This window comes from Neovison vison, chromosome X (assembly GCF_020171115.1).
Source record: "Neovison vison isolate M4711 chromosome X, ASM_NN_V1, whole genome shotgun sequence".
Taxonomy (NCBI): domain Eukaryota; kingdom Metazoa; phylum Chordata; class Mammalia; order Carnivora; family Mustelidae; genus Neogale; species Neogale vison.
The window spans coordinates 115,712,403-115,732,302 of NC_058105.1; the positions used below are offsets into that span (position 1 = coordinate 115,712,403).

General features: G+C 34.8%; 1 protein-coding gene across 5 annotated transcripts in view; it reads left to right on the plus strand.

Annotated features, from left to right (window-relative positions):
• The window catches only part of RPS6KA3 (ribosomal protein S6 kinase A3), a 117,644-nt gene that overhangs the window by 14,819 nt on the left and 82,925 nt on the right, over window positions 1–19,900 (plus strand). The window contains exons 1-4 of one of the 5 annotated variants that reach the window (XM_044235664.1): window positions 9,473–9,588; window positions 9,749–9,842; window positions 10,754–10,854; window positions 16,478–16,534. In XM_044235664.1, coding sequence (XP_044091599.1) covers window positions 16,493–16,534 — 42 coding nt within the window. In that variant the 5' untranslated portion in view covers window positions 9,473–9,588; window positions 9,749–9,842; window positions 10,754–10,854; window positions 16,478–16,492. Of the gene's footprint in view, window positions 1–9,471; window positions 9,589–9,748; window positions 9,843–10,753; window positions 10,855–15,792; window positions 15,809–16,477; window positions 16,535–19,900 lie in introns of those variants that run through there. The other 4 variants (XM_044235663.1, XM_044235665.1, XM_044235666.1 and 1 more) reach the window with 4 other exon arrangements.

Consider the following 19,900-nt stretch of genomic DNA (forward strand, 5'->3'; position numbering starts at 1 on the left):
TCAAGAGCATAAACATAGAATCCTCAACAAAATATTAGCAAAAGAAATCAAGCAATATATGAAAAGAACTATATACTGTGACCAAATGGATTTTATTCCAAGGATGTAAGACTGGTTCGGTATTCAAAAATCATTCAATATACTCCAGCATATTAAAAAGGAAGAAAAATCACATCGTGTTAATAGTGCAGAAAATGCATTAAACTGAATTAAACATTCATAATAAAAGCTCATCAAACTGAAACACCTGGGTGGCTCAGTCATGAAGCATCTGCCTTCAGCTCAGGTCATGATCCCAGGGTCCTGGGATTGAGCCCCACATTGGGCTCCCTACTCAGCAGGAAATCTGCTCCCACCTCCCCCACTGCTTGTGTTCCTCTCTTGCTGTCTCTCTCTCTCTCTGTCAAATAAATAAATAAGATTTAAAAAACTGATCAAACTAAGAATAAAAGGGAACTTCCTCAGTTTGATAAATAATATTTACACACAAAAAAACCCCCACAAATAACATCATACTTAATGGTGAAAGACTGAATGCTTTCCTCTTAAAATCAGGAACAAGTCAAGGATGTCCATTCTCACCACGGCTATTCAGCCTAGTCCTGGAAATTCAAAAGGTAAAGGAACTAAAATATCTAATACAAGATAAAAATAAAGTGGAAGGATCCACCCAATTGTAAGCTTCAGTAATCAAAATTAACACTTCAGTAATCAAAATTCTGTGGTATTGGTAAAAGGATAAACACATAGGGGCTCCTGGGTGCTTCAGTCAGGTTGAGGTGTCCAAGTCTTGAACTCAGCTCAGGTCTTGATGTCAGGGTCATGAGTTCAATATAGAATGTGTAATTAGACCCATACAAGTACAGCCAGTTGATTTTTATCAAAGATGCAAAAGTAGTTCAATGGAAAAAAGATAGATGGCCTTTCCAACAGTGGTGCTTAGAGCAGTTACACATCCATGGGTAAAACAGTGCACCTCAACAGACATTATACAGAAAATAATTCAAATGTGTCATGAGGGAATTAAGAGTATACTTACCTTTATGAGCAATGAGTAATGTATAGAATTGTTGAACCACAATATTGTATACCTGAAACTGATAGAACACTGTATATTAACTACACTGGATTTAACACATTTTTTTTTAGGTTTTGTTTATTGAGAAACAGATCACAAGTAGGCAGACAGAGAGGAGGGGAGCAGGTTCCCTGCTGAGGAGAGAGCCCAATGTGGGACTTGATCCCAGGATCATGAGACCATGACCTGAGCCAAAGGCAGAGGCTTAACCCACTGAGCCACCAGGTGCTCGATACTGGATTTAAAATTTAAAAAGAAAAAAACCCCATCTGATAAAGAGACACACACCAAAAAACCCTGAAAAAGTATCATGGATTTAAATGTAAAATATAGAATTTTTAGAATTTAGACTTAGAAGAAACTTTCAGGACTTTGGGCTAAATGAAGAAGTGTCTTAGACCAGACACTAAAAACAAAATCCATAAAAGGGGAAAAATTAGACTTTTCAGAACATTTGCTTTAGGAAAACAACCCTATTAGGTCAATGAAAAGACAAGTTACAGATTGGGTAAAAATATTTGCAAACTTGTATCTGAGACAGGGTTTGTACGTAAATATGTAAAGAACTCTCTAAACTTAACAGTAACTTGGGCTGAACAATCCATTTAGAAATCAGACAAAAGAATGACATTTCAGTGAAGAGGATATATGGATTGTAAATAAGCATATGAAAAGATGTTAACATGGTTGGCTCTCAGGGAAATTAAAATTAAAATCATGATGAAGTATCAGTACACACCTATTAGAACAGCCAAAATAAAGAATAGTGGCAATATCGAATGTTGATGAGGATCTAGACAGACCCGCTCTCTCATGCGTTGCTAGTGGAAGTATAAAGTGATGCAGCTTTTCTGGAAAAGAGAGTTCAGCTGTTTCTTTAAAAACTAAACATAAACTTACTGTATGACCCAACGGCCATACTCCTGGGCATCGATCCCAGAGAAGTGAAAACGAATGTCCGCACAGAAGTCTGTACACAAATTTTCATAGCTCTGTTTGTAATATCCAAAACTTAGAAACCAAGTGTCATTCAGTGGGTGAATGGTTAAACAAGCTGTGGCACATCCACACTGGGATGCTACTCAGCAACTAAAAGGGATGGATTATTGATACATGAAGCAATTTGGATGAATCTCAAGGGAATTCATATTCCATAAGTAATGTTAAATACTGTTTGATTCCATTAACATTCTTAAAATGACAAAATTGTAGAAATGGAAACAAGATCAGGCAACCACTGATCATGTTAGAAAGGGGCAGGGGACCTGTACCCCTGGGGCAAATAATACATTATATGTTAATAAAAAGAAAGGGGTGGGGGGGAGGTGGGTGTGGTTATACAAGGGCAGCACACAAGATCCTGGTGGTGATGAACTGTTCAGTATCTTTATAATGGTGGTAGCTATAGGAGCCTATAATGTGATATATTTCATAGAACACACACAAGAACCTGTAAAACTAGTGAAATATGAATAAGGTCTGGGCTTTGTACTAGTACAAATTTCCAGGTTTTGACAGGAAGTTATGTAATATGTAATCACTGGGTTAAAGTTATATGTGGCCTCTTATTTTTCCAACCTCCTAAATCTGTAATCAATTATAATCAATTTAAAAGATAAAAGAAGGAGTGCCTGGGTGGCTCAGTGGGTTAAGGCTCTGCCTTCAGCTCAGGTCATGATCTCGGGGTCTTGGGATTGAGCCCCGCATCAGGCTCTCTGCTCAGCGGGGAGCCTGCTTCCCCCCCCCCGCCTGCATCTCTGCCTACTTGTGATCTCTCTCTCTGTCAAATAAATAAATAAAATTTTTAAAAAATTTTTAAATAAAAATAAAGATAAAAGAAGTCAGCACTAGATAAAATTCAATGTCTATTCTCAGTTAAAAACAGTAAAACAGGAATAAAAGGGCATGTCTTTAATGTTATTAAAAGCAGTCTCAGACCAAGAGCCAGCATCATGCTTGATGGGGACATATTTTTAAGTCAATCTCATTAAAACTTTGCCTGCTGTTTTCATCTTTCTTTTACACTCTAGAAAGAATTTGCTAATGCAATTAGACAAAATCAGAGTATTCAAGAGAATAGTAAAAGATTACTGTTCATAAATGATATAATCATCTGCTTAGGTAATCTAAGGATGCCACTAAAAAGATTCTTTAAAACTACTGATAGTCTCATAAGGTGGTATTATACAAAATATATTCAGAAATCAACTAGTTAGAAATGGTAGGGGTACCTGGATGGCTCATTTGGTTAAGTGTCTGCCTTTGGCTCAGGTCATGATCCCAGAGTTCCAGGATGAAGAATTGCATCAGGCTCCTTGCTCAGCGGGGAGTCTGCCTCTCCCTCTGCCCCTCCCACTGCTCATGTTCTCTCTCTCTCTCTCTCTCAAGTAAATAAATAAAATCTTTAAAAAATGGTAATGGAAAAAAATCTTACTCAAAAGTTGTAAATTTGGGGATATTAACATAATCAAAGGGCAAGAAATAAATTTAATAATTAGTTGCATTAGAAATTTGAACAAATTGAGAGAAAAGCTATGGTTCTTTAAATTACTTCAAATAAGATTTAAGGTTTCTTTTTTTCTTGTTTATATTTAAGAATTGAGGATAACCTGTCTTAAATGAACGTTCCCAGATTTTTAGTTTTTTTAAAATTTCTTAAGCTTCTTTTAGTTATTTTATAGTTTATCTGGACAATTAATACTACCAATTTTTAGTAAAATGCACTTATTAATAGTATTTATGCTTAATACATGTGCAGCTAGGATTAATCATGGAGCTATAATTAGGAACTTTATCTTTGACTATTTTTTCAGAAATAAATCTTGTTGCCAGGTTATGTTTATACCTTTGGTAATTTTTAAATATGTATACACATGTTTTTTTTTAATGAGTGAGTCATTTGGATTGTGCTTTTCTAAGTAAATTCAACTCCAAACTTGTCTAAAATGCTTTGTGTTAAGATCCAGTTGATAGTGCACAAATAGGAATTTTGCTTGGATGTTAAGCTCTGATTTATTACGTATTTGAGCAGATCCCATTCTGTCTCAGCTTACTACTTGTAGGCTATTATTGCTGTCTTCTTTTCGTCCATAAGGGTCTTTATTTTTTTTAAGATTTTATTTATTTATTTGACAGAGATCACAAGTAGGTAGAGAGAAAGGGGGAAGCAGGCTCCTTGCAGAGCAGAGAGCCCAATGTGGGGCTCGATCCCAGGACCCTGGGGTCATGACCTGAGCTGAAGGCAGAGGCTTAACCCACTGAGCCATGCAGGTGCTCCCGTAAGGGTCTTTAGAAGACTATATAACTTTAAGTGATTGTTAACCATTACATTATCAGTAACATGTTGGGTTCAGTTCAGCAGACATGCAAGCACCACTTGGTCTACCAATGAGGAAACGAGATTCAGGTCATTTTGCCACAGTCACAACAAAAGCTTTGGCTTTGAAGCCTATCATCATGGTATATCTGTTTTAGGTAGGAGGGCTTTAGTAAGCCCCTGGAAACCAGAAGAAATCATTAGACTTGTTCTTTAGACTCTTAAATTAGCCAAACCAATTAATGCATTAAAGAGATATCTAGTACTCAGATTTTTTAGCTCTCAAAATGGAAGTGGACCCATTAGGATAAGAGACTCATCAGAATCCCCTCAAATATTTGTCTTCGTCATTTCCTCTGGCAAGGCGAGCAGGAGAAAAGAGAAACTAACACTCAACACCCAAGACAATGAACTTTACCACTACCTCCAACGTAACTAGTATCCAAATCTTGTGGATTAGAAAACTGAGGCTCCTGTTTAGTAACTTGCCCAAAGTCACACCTATAATAAAGGGCAAAGTCAGGTTTTGAAGCTTAATATGTCAGACTCCAAAGCCCATGATCTTTATACTGTGATTTTCCAGACTTATCTAATCACAGGAATCATCTAAAGTACCTGTTTAAAAAATGAAATAGTACCATGGGGCTTCTAGGACTTCTGATTCAGTTTTGGATAAGGCCCCATAATGTATCACTACCAGGAATCTTAGGTGATTCTGATAATCAGACAGGTTTGGAAAATACTACCAACTCCATTAGAGTACTAAGAGCTGGGACTTATTGGTATTAGGAAGGTCGGAATAGGTTTGGGAGTATATAGAGGAGCTTTAAAAAAAAAAAAAGTTGACACTTAGTTTTCAAAACTGGTGGAATAGGAATAGTAAAGTTGGAGGCACCTTGCTGGCTCCGTCAGTGGAGCGTGCAACCCTTGATCTTGTGGTTGTAAGTTTTGAGCCTCATGTTGGATATAGAAATTACTTAAAATCTTAAAAGAATAGTAAAATTGGGTTGGAAAATTATAAAATTGCTTTAGGTTCCTTACTCTTTACAGAAAAACAATGTTTTATTCTCTTTATCTTCATTCTCTTTCAGGTAACAACATTTATATAATCATTCTTTGACATTAACCTTGTTTACACTTGGGTATGCAGGCACCACTGAAGGATATAGATAAAACTGTATTTTGAATGCAGATAGGAAAGAAGAAATTAGAAATAAAATAAAAAGGGCACCTGATGGCTCAGTTAAGTGTCCAACTCTTGATTTCTGCTCAGGTCATGATCTCAGGGTTTTGAGATTGAGCCTGCATCCTTGAGCTCTGCCCTGGGGTGTGGACCCTGATTGAGATTCTTTTTTTTTTTTTTTAAATATTTATTTATTTGACAGACAGAGACCACAAGAAGACAGAGAGGCAGACAGAGAGAGAAGAGGAAGCAGGCTCCCTGCTGAGCAGAGAGCCCGATGCAGGGCTCGATCCCAGGACCCTGGGATCATGACCTGAGTCGAAGGCAGAGGCTTTAACCCACTGAGCCACCCAGGCGCCCCAAGAAATGGTCTTTTGAAAAAAGAAAGAAAGGCTATGAATCACAACAGTAGTTGATGAGAAACTTTAAGACAAAAGACTGATAGTGCCAAAGACTATTGAATGAGTTGGAGAATACAAACCACTGGGCTAATGGGTTTTCTTGCAGTTTCACAATCCTTTTGGAGAAAGTTAAAGTTTATTCTCAAGGAATAAAGGCAGAGGCTTTAACCCACTGAGCCACCCAGGCGCCCCCCTGCTTGAGATTCTGTCCTTCCCTTTGTGTGTCGCCATGCATGTGTGTGCGTGCACCTACACAAACACACACACTCTCTCCTAAAAAAGAAAAAAAAACATAAAAACAGCTTGAAACACAGAATCATTAATTTCCTCGGGTGTGAAAACCCTAGAAAATCTTTAATAACTTTAATCCTTAAAGTTTAAGATTATAACATTCTCAAGCTGGAAGAGTTCTTAGATAACCACATATTTTATGCATGAAGAAACCACAACTCAAGAGAGGCTTAAGGACTTGCCCACAGTCCTGTGGCAAACTTGCAAGTCCATGCTGCCCAAGGTTCCATCTAACTCTTATGGATTGCAGATAAGTATTAGAAAGTAGTGACTTTTCTACAGTCACACTGCTTTTTAGAAATAAATTTACTGGCAAATCATGTTTACCTTATATTCCCTACTTTGTTTATCTAATTTTACGGTTTCTTCCTTCTTTAAATGCCTGATTGAGAGTGTGAATATATTCAGAAGGATTGCTTTCAGGAGATTATGCAATTTGAAATACTATGTCTGAACAAGAATATGTTAGAAAAATGAACCATTACCCTCTTAGAGTAGTGTATTTAACAAATGGACACTTTCAGAACATATTCTGTTATGGAGGACTCTAGCTTTCTCTACTTTTGATTACAAAATTTTAGAAAATGAACAAAGGTAGATGTCTATACATGAATTCTAACAGCATTTCTGTGTAGGAGTATGAGCTTTGGATTCACACATGGATTCGGTTATCTTATCTGCAAACCTAATAACTCTGTGATCTTGGAAAAATTACTCAGTTTTTTCTTCCCTGCTATACATAATAACACACCTCATGGTTTATTAATGATTAATTGGGATTAAATGAAAGAATATATGTAACATGGCTAACCCTGTATTTTGAACAAAATAAGCATTGCATAAGTGATGGCTGTGGTTATTAGTTCCTTGAGCTAGTGGGGTTTTTATAAAAATATTAATTTCTGAATGAGTGCTTTATTTCTTTTTTCATGTTCTTTATCATGATCAGAAAATATGATCTGTACAGTTCCTGCTTTGAAGACTTGGATTTACTTTATGGTCTAGACATACTCTTTATAATTTTTCATAGATACATGGAAAGAACCCATATTCTTTTTACATTATAAATTCAATATCTACCTGATCTAGTATAAATTACTTCACATGCTTTGTCCTTATTTCAATTCATCGTGCTAACTGATACTAGTGTACTTAAGTTTCCCTTCCTGTTTTGTGTTTGTTCATTTCATGTTATAGTCCCCAAAACATCTTTTGTGTTTTGTGGTTAGTCTATGATTAAATGTTTTTAATGACTTTTTTGAAAAAATAACATTAATTGTAGAAGATCTGAAAAATAGTGAAACATAGAAGGAAAAAAATTTTTACTCTAAGAAATATCATTATTAAAAGATTTAAATGTGACCAAGAGTGGGGGTTTTAGATTCAGACTTGGGTTTGAATTTAGGCCCTGTTTATTAGCCTTAAGCACAATATTAGACTCTTTTATCTACTTGACAAATATTTATTGAGCACCTACTTTGTGCCAGGCATTTTGCTAGGGGCTGAGGATATAGTGCTTAAAAAGATTGACATACCCATCTTGGCTTAATTTCCTCATTTGTAAATTAGTGATAAGGCCTCACAGAGTTGTTAGAGGCATCAAAGGTGATCTATAGTACTTAACACTTGCCTGGTATGTGGTAATTGCTTAGTAAGTGATAGCAATTATTGTCACTATATGTATTAAGTACTAATTACATTTTTAGTCCAAATCAGATGACCTTTTTAATTGGCTTTAGGTTTTTGCCTTTCATTTTATTTTTGGCCTTAATATTACAAACTCTTTCTTTTTCTTTATGCTTTTCTAGTCTTAACCTGTTTTGCGTTTCTCTTCAAAGCAGTAAATAATTGTATGGGCCTTTTAACCTTTTAAAAAATATAACCTATGACTCTTGAAGATTTTAATATCAAAGTATTTCAAACACATAGTGCAGAATAGTATAGAGAGAATAGTATAATGAACTACCATATTCCCATTACCCAGCCTCAAAGATTGTCAACTCATGGCCAATCTTGTGTTTTTTTTGTTTTTTGTTTTGTTTTGTTTTGTTTTGTTTTCCAGTTTATTTATTTTCAGAAAAACAGTATTCATTATTTTTTCACCACACCCAGTGCTCCATGCAAGCCGTGCCCTCTATAATACCCACCACCTGGTACCCCAACCTCCCACCCCCCCGCCACTTCAAATCCCTCAGACTGTTTTTCAGAGTCCATAGTCTCTCATGGTTCACCTATCTTGTTTTATCTGTACTCTCCTCGTTCCCATACATACATTCTCTCCCCAACCCTCCAGTGGATTATTTTGAAGCTAATCCTAGATACATAAATTCAGATGTAAATATTTCATTTATATTTCTTAAAGGATGAAGACTTACAAACACATAACCACCATAACATCATACCTCATAAAAATGTCAGTAATTCTGTAATAGCATCAAATTCCAGTAAAACACTTTATTTATATTAGATACTTTAAACTTTACATTTCTTACATTATTTCTTTTGAAATGATTTCTATTATCTTAAGTTTTTAATTCTTTGTGGTTTGTTTCTTTTTTTCTTCTGACATATGGGTTGTTTTGTTTGAGGAGGTTATGAAATACTAAAGAAAGAATTACAGAGCTAGAAAGACCTGGGTTTGAGTTTCGCTCTTGCCATTCACTAACTTTGCTGAGCCTTGGTTTCCTCATCTGTAAAATAGGGGTGATTATACCTACCTCATGTTCTTAAGGTTGAATGTGATGCTGTCAAAAAGTAGTTTTTATAGCCTTTGCAAGTTACTATCTTTTCTAGTGATTTGGACTGCAATAAATAAATACAAGTTTTGGTTATCATATGGTTTCTCAAAACGTTCCAAAATTTATATTTATTAGCTAACTACAAAAATAGTGGTTTTTAGATAATCCTTTTAGGAAAGAGAGAATTGAGAATCTTTTCTCCCTTCTTCCACTACCTCTTCTATTTGGGTCTACATTAATTTAGGCTGAGATTACAAATCTTACCTTTAACTTCCTAAGTTTTGTATTGTTTATATACTTACATCAACTATTTACTCTTCGTTATTGACCCTTTCTCCATTAATGGGTTTAATTATTTTATTCATTTGTTTGTAGATACTAGGTTGATTTCAGTATACTTCACCTGTTCTTCCCTACCTCAGTATTCTTAAGTTCTTATTTTGATTCTCTTTCAATGGTCTAGGACATACCTTTGAACAATTTATGAAAAAAAGATACTACCAGGATGGTGAACTTTTATAAGACTTTGCTGATCTAAGAATAATTTCCTGTGACCTTTGTACATGAAAAACTAGGACAAGGTATACATTTCTTAGATCATAACTTTTCCCTTTCAACTCTCTGTAAGTCATTACTTCATTGTCTTCTGGCATTTTATTGTTGCAGAGGAAAAATCTGAGGTCATTCTGATTTTAGTTCCTTTTGAAAATAACCTATTTTTTTCTGCTTGTATGCTTATAGGATTATATCTTTATCCTTGAAATTTAAAAACATTTGCCAGGACATGTCTTGGTGTTGATGATCTCTGTTGAACCTTCTCAGTCTCCAGTCTCAGGTATTTTTTTTTTTCAGAACTGGAAAGTTTTCTTATACTTTTGATTGATTAAAATGCTCTGTTTTTTTTTTCTTTAGGAACATCTGTTATTCATAGATTATTTCTGTGTCTGTCCTCCATAGTTTTTTAAACTTTTCTTTCATTTTTTTTCATTTATTCAAGTTTGTCCTCTGTGGCATGATTCCGTTTTCTGCAGTGTCGATTCTAATATTTGCTATTCACAATGCAGATTTAATTTTGGCTACTGTGTTTTCATTTCTTTATTCTTACCTCAACATATTCCTGTTTCATAAGCAGAATTCCCCTTAGGGGTACACTCCAAAAAAACATAAGGTGGATTCAGGCCTAAAATGTATCTGTTTTCTGAGGCCACAATCACAGGACCATACAGGCAAAAAAAGCTTCTGAAAGGGTCCTCTAAAACTTAAAAACATAGATATAACCAGAGGTCATTTCTACCCTAGTCTAGAAAATAGAACAGTCTTGAGTACTAGCAGGCCTTTAGTTGCTTGAGGAATAGCAAAGCAACCCATAAGGGCAACTTAACTAGAAGTAATGGATTTTTCCTATTATATCGATTATACTTTTTCCTCATTATAAAAATAAAAAATAATAAATGCATGTAATTTTGAAAATACAAGAAGAAAATCCTATGACCCAGGTAACTGCTGATAAGATTTGATATATGTTTTGCCAGTTACATGCACACATGTTGGGGGGGCACAAAATTGGGTCATGCTATATAGTTTTGTATCCTTTTTAATTTAATATATTACAAGCATATTTTTGCATCATTAATTTTTTGAGGCCCTTATTTAACCATTGCATAGTATTCCTACATATGAATAGATGTGTTATGATTTATTTAACCAGTCCCCTGTTGGTCATTTAGATTGTTTTCTATTTTTCAGTATAATGAGTATGATGAATATCACTGTACATAAGTCTTTATGCACATCTCTGATATTTCCTTAGGATAAATGAGGAGCTGATTCTTAATCCTGTCATATTGGTAAGGATTATATACATTCCTTATTAAGAATATAAAATGCTTGTTTCTTATTGTTTCAATGTGATTGCATAGAAGATTCTTTGGATTCTGAACAATTTGATGGTATCTGAACTAAAATTCAAGAGAGGTTTCTCATGCCTCATCCTCAGCAGCTTCATGGGACTCCTATATACTTTGGGCAGGAGAACCACTGCTGATTTCAGGGAGTTTGGAAGGCAAATATACTTGTGGGAACTTGAGGGTGGTTAAAAAAAAAAAATGCAGTCCTTGCTCTTTCCTACAGCCTGGTCTCCAAATTAGTACACCAGGCCTCTGGACCCTTTCTTTTCCTCCTCCTTTCCTGTTATTTCAGGCTCTTATTCTCTGTGAGGAATTCTTTTCTCCCAGTGTTCATATGTATATTTCATTTCTGCGTAGGAAGATGTCAGTAGATGTTATTTCCTAGTAATCTCAAGGTAGCATATCGTCAGTCACAGATAATATTTTTAGTTCTAGTGTACTTGTACATGATGATCTCCTGCTGGACTCAAAGCATTTTTTTAACGTATTTTATATTTTCTTCAAAGGTATCAAACAGCAACCTGGAAATGTACATTGTTGTAACATACCATTCCAACAAAACAATCTGTTAAATAAAGTTGCTTAAAATGAAATTTTTATTTAGTAAAATAGTCTTATTTTTAACATTTGAGAATTTCCCTTAAAATACTTGCAAATACTCTAGAAATCATGAAATCTTGTTTCAGAATTACTGGTTTGAATTGTTCATCCTTTTTAAACCAGAAAGATGATTTTAGTGATAATCTCATACCAGAACCTTAGAAGTTATTTTGAAAACAATTCCTGCTGAAATGCAAGCTAACAGTCTCCTTTGTCTGATTTGTTCTGATGAGATCCATATTGTACGTTATTCTTATTTTTGACTTTTACACATTTCAGACTAAGAGAGTAAAGCATGATTAGCATTTCCTAACCTTTTCCAGTATTTCACATAATATTTGCATATGTACAATCTGCCAAGCTCTTCAGTTTTTTGGCTGGAAGGCATAATGGTGGGATGAGAGAGGATAAATACATTTGCCTCACTTTTAAACTATTCTTTTTCGTCTGTACTCATTCTTTGGCCACATTGTATAAAAATATACTAAACTTATGAATGATCTCTTTCACCCTGCGTGGTGGGCAATTGGCTCTATTAAGTAGCAGAACAAGTATCTCAGCACTCTCCTGTACTTCTTTATTGCATTATGTCTTTAGAAGTTAACTGTAGAAATGTATATATTACACAATTATGGCAAAAGAGAGGGGACAGAAAGTAGTATTTACTGAGCATCTGGTGTCCCTTGGTAGGTCCATTTAAGTACAACATCCCTGTGAAGTAGGTATTATATGCATCTTACAGATGAAGAGACTGAGGCTCAAAATGTTGAGTAACTTACCCAAGGTCAGGTAACTATAGCAGTAAGTGACAGAGCTGGGGTTTAAACCTGATACTAGTGACATGCAGATCACATGTTTTTTCTGTTTCTTTAAGTTAAAGAAGTAAGTTTTCTTATTTAATAGGTACTGTTCCTTGAACTTTAGAAACTATAGAAATTGCATATTGAATCGGACTAATGGCCCATGTAACCTAATCTCTAGTGAAGCTCAGGGTCATTTTTCAAAAAGGAAATTTACTAGCTGCATGAGTAATTATGCTCATTTCTAACAGGTAATATTTGAATCATTGTTTTGATGAAACAATACAAAAGGTTTGTTGAACTAAAAGTGCTTTTTAAAGTAGATTTTTTTAAGCCTCACCAATATGTAGGATAATGTTGGCTTTTATAGTTTACTTAAATTGTCCAAAATTTTCAATATTTCCTAAACTCAGAAAGGAAGTCGATATTTTTGCAAAAGATAAGAGCATAAACTACCTTTAGATCATGTTTCACTTCATTTTTTTTCAGATGGCTTTGATAGTATATTACTGTTAATTGGCTGGGTGAATTGTTTAGAAAAGAAATACAAGATTTGTGGATTACATGAAGATAGAAATAGCAAAGAGGCTGATTAGCAGATTCAGAATCCTTTTCATAGAGGCTGTAGCAATCCTATAGAGGATCAGAACTAGAAAGAGATGAGTCAGAAACTTAAAATTTAAGGCTTTATTCATGAGACTAAGTGTACCAACAAGTACACAGGGCTTAGTTGCAGTATAAAGAAGACTAGGATTTAACCAATAGAAAATTTCATATGCCTCAGCAATATGTTTTGGGCATTTCAAAAACAATGCGTATGTGAACTGCATTAATATAAGTTTATTATCTAGGACAAGGGAGGTGATATGCTCTTTACTCTGCATTGGCATATAAGGCTGGAATATTAATTGAATGTAGTTCTGTATACGACCCTTTAAGATGGATTGGGTGCATGCTCAGAAAAGAAGGTGGTCTCATCTATCTGAAAGGAATGTTTAAAGGAACTTGAGTTGCCTAGTAAAAAAAAGACTCAGGATGGTTTACAGTCACAGTTGTAGATTTACTTCCTGTTATTTTGCAGATATAATACAGGCAAGTTAGTCATGTATCAGTAATCCTATTAAAGGGAGTTTGTAGCTGAGGAAAATTACTATATAATGAAGAATTTTATCTAGGCTTCCTGGTGAGGTAGTACATTCTTGTCCTGATAGTGTTCAAATTTAGGTGAGAATGGCAAAGAAAGAATCGAGGCATATGATGTTTATTTGGAACAAAAGACTTTCAAGATCCCTTACCAATCATAAATGTTTTGATTCTCAGATTAAAAAGACTTTATGGAGTATTTTATCCTCATGAAGCTACCTCACCTTAGTAGTAATAATTTGTGTTGGTATAGCACTTTATGGTTTATAAAGTACTTTCTTATAAGTTATCTCAGTTTTAAATCTAACATTAACCCTTTAGGTGAACAGGGCAATTATCCTCATTGTGAACAGATAAGATAATAGGCTAAGAGACTGTCTGAATTGCCCATAATAATAAAGCTTCTAAGTGGCAAACCTAGGACTCTATCCCTTGTCTACCATTCCAAGTTTAGTGTTGTTTCTACTATAACAGTTGGCCTTAAAAGTAAGCTATAGGTCGTAATTCTTGCTTTGTTGCATTGAAAATTGCAAGGAACAGATGGTTCTCAAATTATACTCCCATGGAAAGTGTAATTGTAGCTCAGTTAGATGAAGGGTTCTAAAAGTTAAATAATTGGGAGCCATTTAGCAGATCTTTGTTATAGAAAGAGAACTCTGTGTACAATTAATGAGAAAATCAGTTTGTGCTGCTGGATGAATGATGGTACCATTCACTAAGATAGCAAGTATAGAAGTAGCAGTTATGTGAGCCATAAATGGGGTGACTGAATTTTGGGTGTAATTAAAATGGCTACCATTGGTTGTTCGTATTAAGCATCAGGCACTGTGATTAGAGTTCTACATCACTTATCTCACTTAGTCTTTACCACAACTCTCTGAAGATGAGACTTTTTCATCTGTACTTCTCATGTGAAGAAACTACAGCTTAGTTTGAATAACTTGTCCAAGGCTTCATGCTTAGTTTAAGAGTAGAAATTTCAGTCTAGGTGTCTGACTCCAAAGCTAGTGTTCTTAAGAGCTACTTTAAGGTTTGTCTGTGATATTTGGAGAAAAATGATCAGTTCAATTGAATTAAATGGTTGTGGCTTTTGGGAGAAAGATGTCTCCTGGAGTGATCTGAGTCCTTACCGTAGAGTGGGCAATACTATAGCCTCTGAAAGTGTCTTAGGATAATAAAGATTTTATACCTTCCTCCCCTTTACTGCATTTTAGCACCATTTTTGTGCTTTGTAATATTGTATAGGCATTCCCTAACCTAGAAACATACTCTTTGAGTGTTTGAAAATGAAAGGTACTCTTTTTTTTATAAGTCAGTGGATCTGTAAGATCCTCTAGGATAGATTTCTAGGTTGGGGGCCATGTTTTATTAACCATTCATGTACACCTTGGTGCCTAGAACATAGCATGAATGAAAGAAATGGGTGGATGAATGGATGGATAAATAAGGATTTGAGAGTAGAGAGAGTTCAAATTCAGAGCATCTGCCTCATGTGCGATATAGGGTAATGGGTGGGCTGCCTTTTATTTCTCAATTGATAGTGCTCCAAAGATGGTTAGCTTAGATCCTTCTACATTTATTGAATTAACAAGTGATCAGGGGCATTTACACCTTTTTCCATTGAAGTAACTAGGGAAGACCCTATGTTCCTGACTTCTGGTTTTGTTTTGTTTTGTTATTAATTGCACAAATATCCATTGTAGACACATTAGAAAATTCAAATATGCAAAAACAAACATTTTAAATTGTCTAAAATTCTACCACTCAGAAATAGCCACTGTTAACATTTTGGTGTATATCCTTCCAGAGTTTTTCCCATGCAAATATATACATTGAAATATGTATATATTTATTTAAAATGGGATCATTACAATCCATATTTTTGTAAACTGCTTTTTCACTTATTACATGTGACTGTCTTTCCATGTCAATAAATTTACATCTTTATTATCATTTTTAATGACTGTATAGTATTCCATTATATGGATGTACCATCATATATTTAACTAGTTCTCTATTGTTAAGAATTTAGGTTTCCAATTTGGAGTTCTTTTTGGAAAAAGTTATGGTGAGCATTCTTGTATGTACATCTTTGCACACTTGTTTTAATACAGACTTAGATTACCTTCCTGAAAGGTTGTGCTGATTTATACTTTCTCCAGCAGCATATCCTGAGTGCTCTTTTCCTCATACTCATATTAGTGCTGGGTATTATTTTTTCTGTTAATCATCACCAGTTTGAAAGGCAAAGTTATCTTTCGATTAAATGCATTTATTTGATTAGTACTAAGGCTGAACTCTTTTTTTCCTTATTGCTCATTTCTGTTGAGGTTCATCATTTTTTCTTACAGGTTTGTAAAACAAAGTTCTTTATGTATTGAGAATACCAACCCTTTGTCATATGTTGCTTTTTTTGTAATCAATTTGTCTTATCTTTTTCGTGTCTGACAGATGACATTTTAAGCTTCTATCAATTCAAATGTCATTTTTTTCCTTTATGATTTCCACCCTCCTTACCCCATAAGTATTATTTACCTATATTTTCTTCTAATATTTGTATAATTTTGTTTTTGACATTTAAATGTTTTATGCACCTGGAATTGATTTTGATATAGAAATCTAGCTTACTTTCCCCCCAAAATAATCAGTTGCCCTGATTAATCAATGGAGTTGGAATTTAGAGTATCTTCTGCCAAAGAAAGTATTGTAAATGATGTTCAGTGAGGTTTGAATGACACCATTTGTAATGCATTTAACTATTAAAATAACCTCAAGGGCTCACCTGGAAAGGTAATCATCATTTATTATATCATTTTCATGGAAAATGTTTTTATAGTTAACTTTTAAAGCACAACCTGTTGCATACTGGCAACTACATACTTATATGGTGGTTTGGTACTTCATTAGAATCCTGTAGGAGTAAAAATATTCCTATGTGATTTTGTTTTGTCTGCCTTCATTTAACTTTAACTGATCTGAGATCTGTATTGGTAACTTTCTACTTGCTATGCTTTTCACAGAATGGACAGCAAATTATGGATGAACCTATGGGAGAGGAGGAGATTAATCCACAAACTGTAAGTAAAATATTGTATCATAAGGGATTATACATAAATCAGATACCATATAGTTTAAGAATTCTTATTTTTCAACCAAGCAAAGTAATGATCTTATGGTATTAGAAACTTGTTGATGCTTTCACATTAATTTTACCAAAATACAGTCTTGAATATGCTAGTGCGATTTTTAAAAACTTATTAATAAGACTGATTTTAAAAGAATGACAAAACAAATTGCTTTATATTGTTGAAAGTTTTTCATTGGTACCTTAAAGCTTATTTTTATAAGACTTCATTGACTTATTTGAGAGAGAACAGGAGTGCGGGGTGGGGAGGGAGAGGGATAAGCAGACTCCCTACTGAGCAGGTAGCCCCATGAGGGGCTCAATCCTAGAACCCTGGGATCATGACCTGAGCCAAAGACATATCCTTAATGAACTGAGCCACCCAGGTGCCCCCTTAAATCTTTTTTTTAAATGAAACTAAACTTTGATTTCTTAGAGACAAAAATATAAAAGTGTGATACTTTATAGAACTATTTAACATAGAAGATGAATGGTCACCATTTCCTCATCTTGTTTTTTTATTCCCTTTTAAGTCCCTAGCACCTAGACCAGTGACTGGCACATAATAAATACTCATTAAATATTACATAAATGAGTTAATAAATGTTCCTACCTTTAAGATAACCATTGTTACCAGCGCAGTTAGTATCTTCATTTTTTTCTGCACATAATATAGTTATTACTGATATTTATAAAATACATATATTCTCCAATTTGCTCTTTTCACTTACTAAGTCTGGAACATTTTTTTTATCATAATACATATAGATCTTCTTTTTAAATTGTTGCATGATACTCTGTTTTTTTTGGATTTTATTTATTTGAGAGAGAGCAGGGGAAGGTAGTGGGGAGGAGCAGAGGGAGAGGGACCAGCAGACTCCATGCTGAGCATGGAGCCCATGTGGGGCTTCATCTCAGGACCCTGAGGTCATGATCTGAGCCGAAACCAAGAGTCGGACACTTAACCAACTGAGCCATCCAGGCACCCCCCCGTTGCATGATACTCTGTGTTTTATGCATGTCCTACACTTAATGGAATTTTCCCCCTATTTATTTTTGTGAACTTGGGTTTCAGTAGGATATAGCCTTAGAGAAGGATGTGCTAGGGATTATACATAAATCAGAGGAGGAGGAGGAGGAGGAGTTCAAATTTTTGAATATGAACATTTAAATCTCAATAGACATAGGAGCACCTGCTTGGCTCAGTCGGAAGAGCATGCAACTCTTAATCTCGAGATCATGAGTTCAAGCCCCACATTGGGTATAGAGATTACTTAAGTAAATATTTTTTTAAAAAATAAATAAATCTCAGTAGACATTGCCAAATTGCTGTCTAAACCAAAAGGGTTGTAAAAATATTACTGTATGAGAGTACCTGTTTAACCAAACCCTATTCAACACTGGGTATTATTAGAAATTATTTTTCATTCGAGCCACTCTAAATAAATAATACTTTCTCATTTCACTTTGCATCTCATTTGATTATTACTGAAGTTGCATATTCATGTATTACTGGCCTTTATGTTTTTGGTTGATTATCTCCTTATGGTCTATGTGATCATATATATTCTGGATATTTACTCCATGTCTTTACTGTATCTTGCAAATATTTTCTCCCCGTTTTTTTTTAACGTTGATTATGTTGTCTTTCGTTGTATGTATACAGAAGTTTTCATTTTTAAATGATCATATCTGGCTTCTGGGTTTTGTGTTTTGGTTAGAAGATCTTTCCCTTTCACAGACCTGTACCCCTGGGGCTAATAATACATTATATTTTAATGAAAAATAAAAAAAAATTTTAAAAAGATCTTTCCCTGCACCAAGGTTATAAAAATAACCCCTTTTCTTTTCATCTACCACCTCTCTGATTTTGTGCTTTACATTTATATCTGTGGTCTACTTGAAATTGTAGTACACATTATGACATAGAACTCTTTTTCCAAATACCCTGTTGTCCTAATCCCTTACTCATTGAACAAATAAAACCTATTCAACTTACTTGAGATTTCTCTTTTACCATATATAAATTGCTATATTCTCTTTGTATTGGATTTCTAGGGCTTCCCTAATAAAATACCACAAACTGGGTGGCTTAAAATAATAAAAATTTATTCTCTCACAGTCGGGAGGACACTAGAATGAATCTATGTGTCAACAGAGCCATGCTCTTTGAAGGCTCGGAGAGGGGATCGTTCCTTGCTTTTTCCAGCTTCTGGTGACTGCCAGTAGTTCTTGGGATTCCTTAGCCCTATCACTCCATTCTTAACTTCCATTGTCACATAGCATTTTCCCTATGTGTAACCCATGTCCAAATTCCTTCTTCCCATAAGGATGCCAGTCATTGGATTAGGGCCCACCTTAGTCCAGTATGACTTTATCTTAATATTATTGAATCTACAAAGACCCTGTGTTCAAAAAAGATCACATTACAGGTACTGGGATTAGAAATTGAACATATCTTTTTGGAAGACACAGTTCAACTCATAGCATCTCTGAATGTCCTGACTTCACATACATTTTCAATTACTTTATTTTTATCATATGTTTTGTGTATATGTCAAGGCAAGCCATCCCACCTTTTTTATTTCTTCCCAAAATTGTGGTCTTACACATCTTCCAGATAAACTTTACGATCAATTTATCAAGCACTTCTGAAAAAATTACTGGAATTTTTATAACAATTAAATTTGCTAATTAACATGAAGTAAATTATTTTAATAATGGTGAGTCTTGACATCCCCAAAACATTTATTCTGATATTCTTTTATATTCTTTATCAAAATTTTACGGTTTCTTACATATGTTTTTATACATTAATTTATTAAGATAATTCATGGGTATTTTGAGTTTTTGTTACATTGCAATGGAATTTCTTTTCTGCTGTCTTACATCTAATTATTGTTAATACATTAAAATGTTAAATGGTGGGGCACCTGGGTGGCTCACTTGGTTAAGCATCTGTCTTTGGCTCAGGTCATAGCCCATATAGGTCTCCCTGCTCAGTGGGAAGTCTACTGCTCCCTCTCTCTCTGCCCCTCTCCCTGCCCATGTGCGTGCTCTCTCTCTTTCTCTCAAGTAAATAAAGATCAAATAAATCATCTTTTTAAAAAAGTTAAATGTTGGGGCACCTGGGTGGCTCAGTGGGTTCAGCCTCTGCTTTTGGCTCAGATCATGATCTCAGGGTCCTGGGATCAAGCCCTGCATCGGGCTCTCTGCTCAGCGGGGAGCCTGCTACCCCCAACCCCCGGCTCTTTGTCTGCCTCTCTGCCTACTTGTGATCTCTGTCAAATAAATAAATAAAATCTTTTTTAAAAAAGTT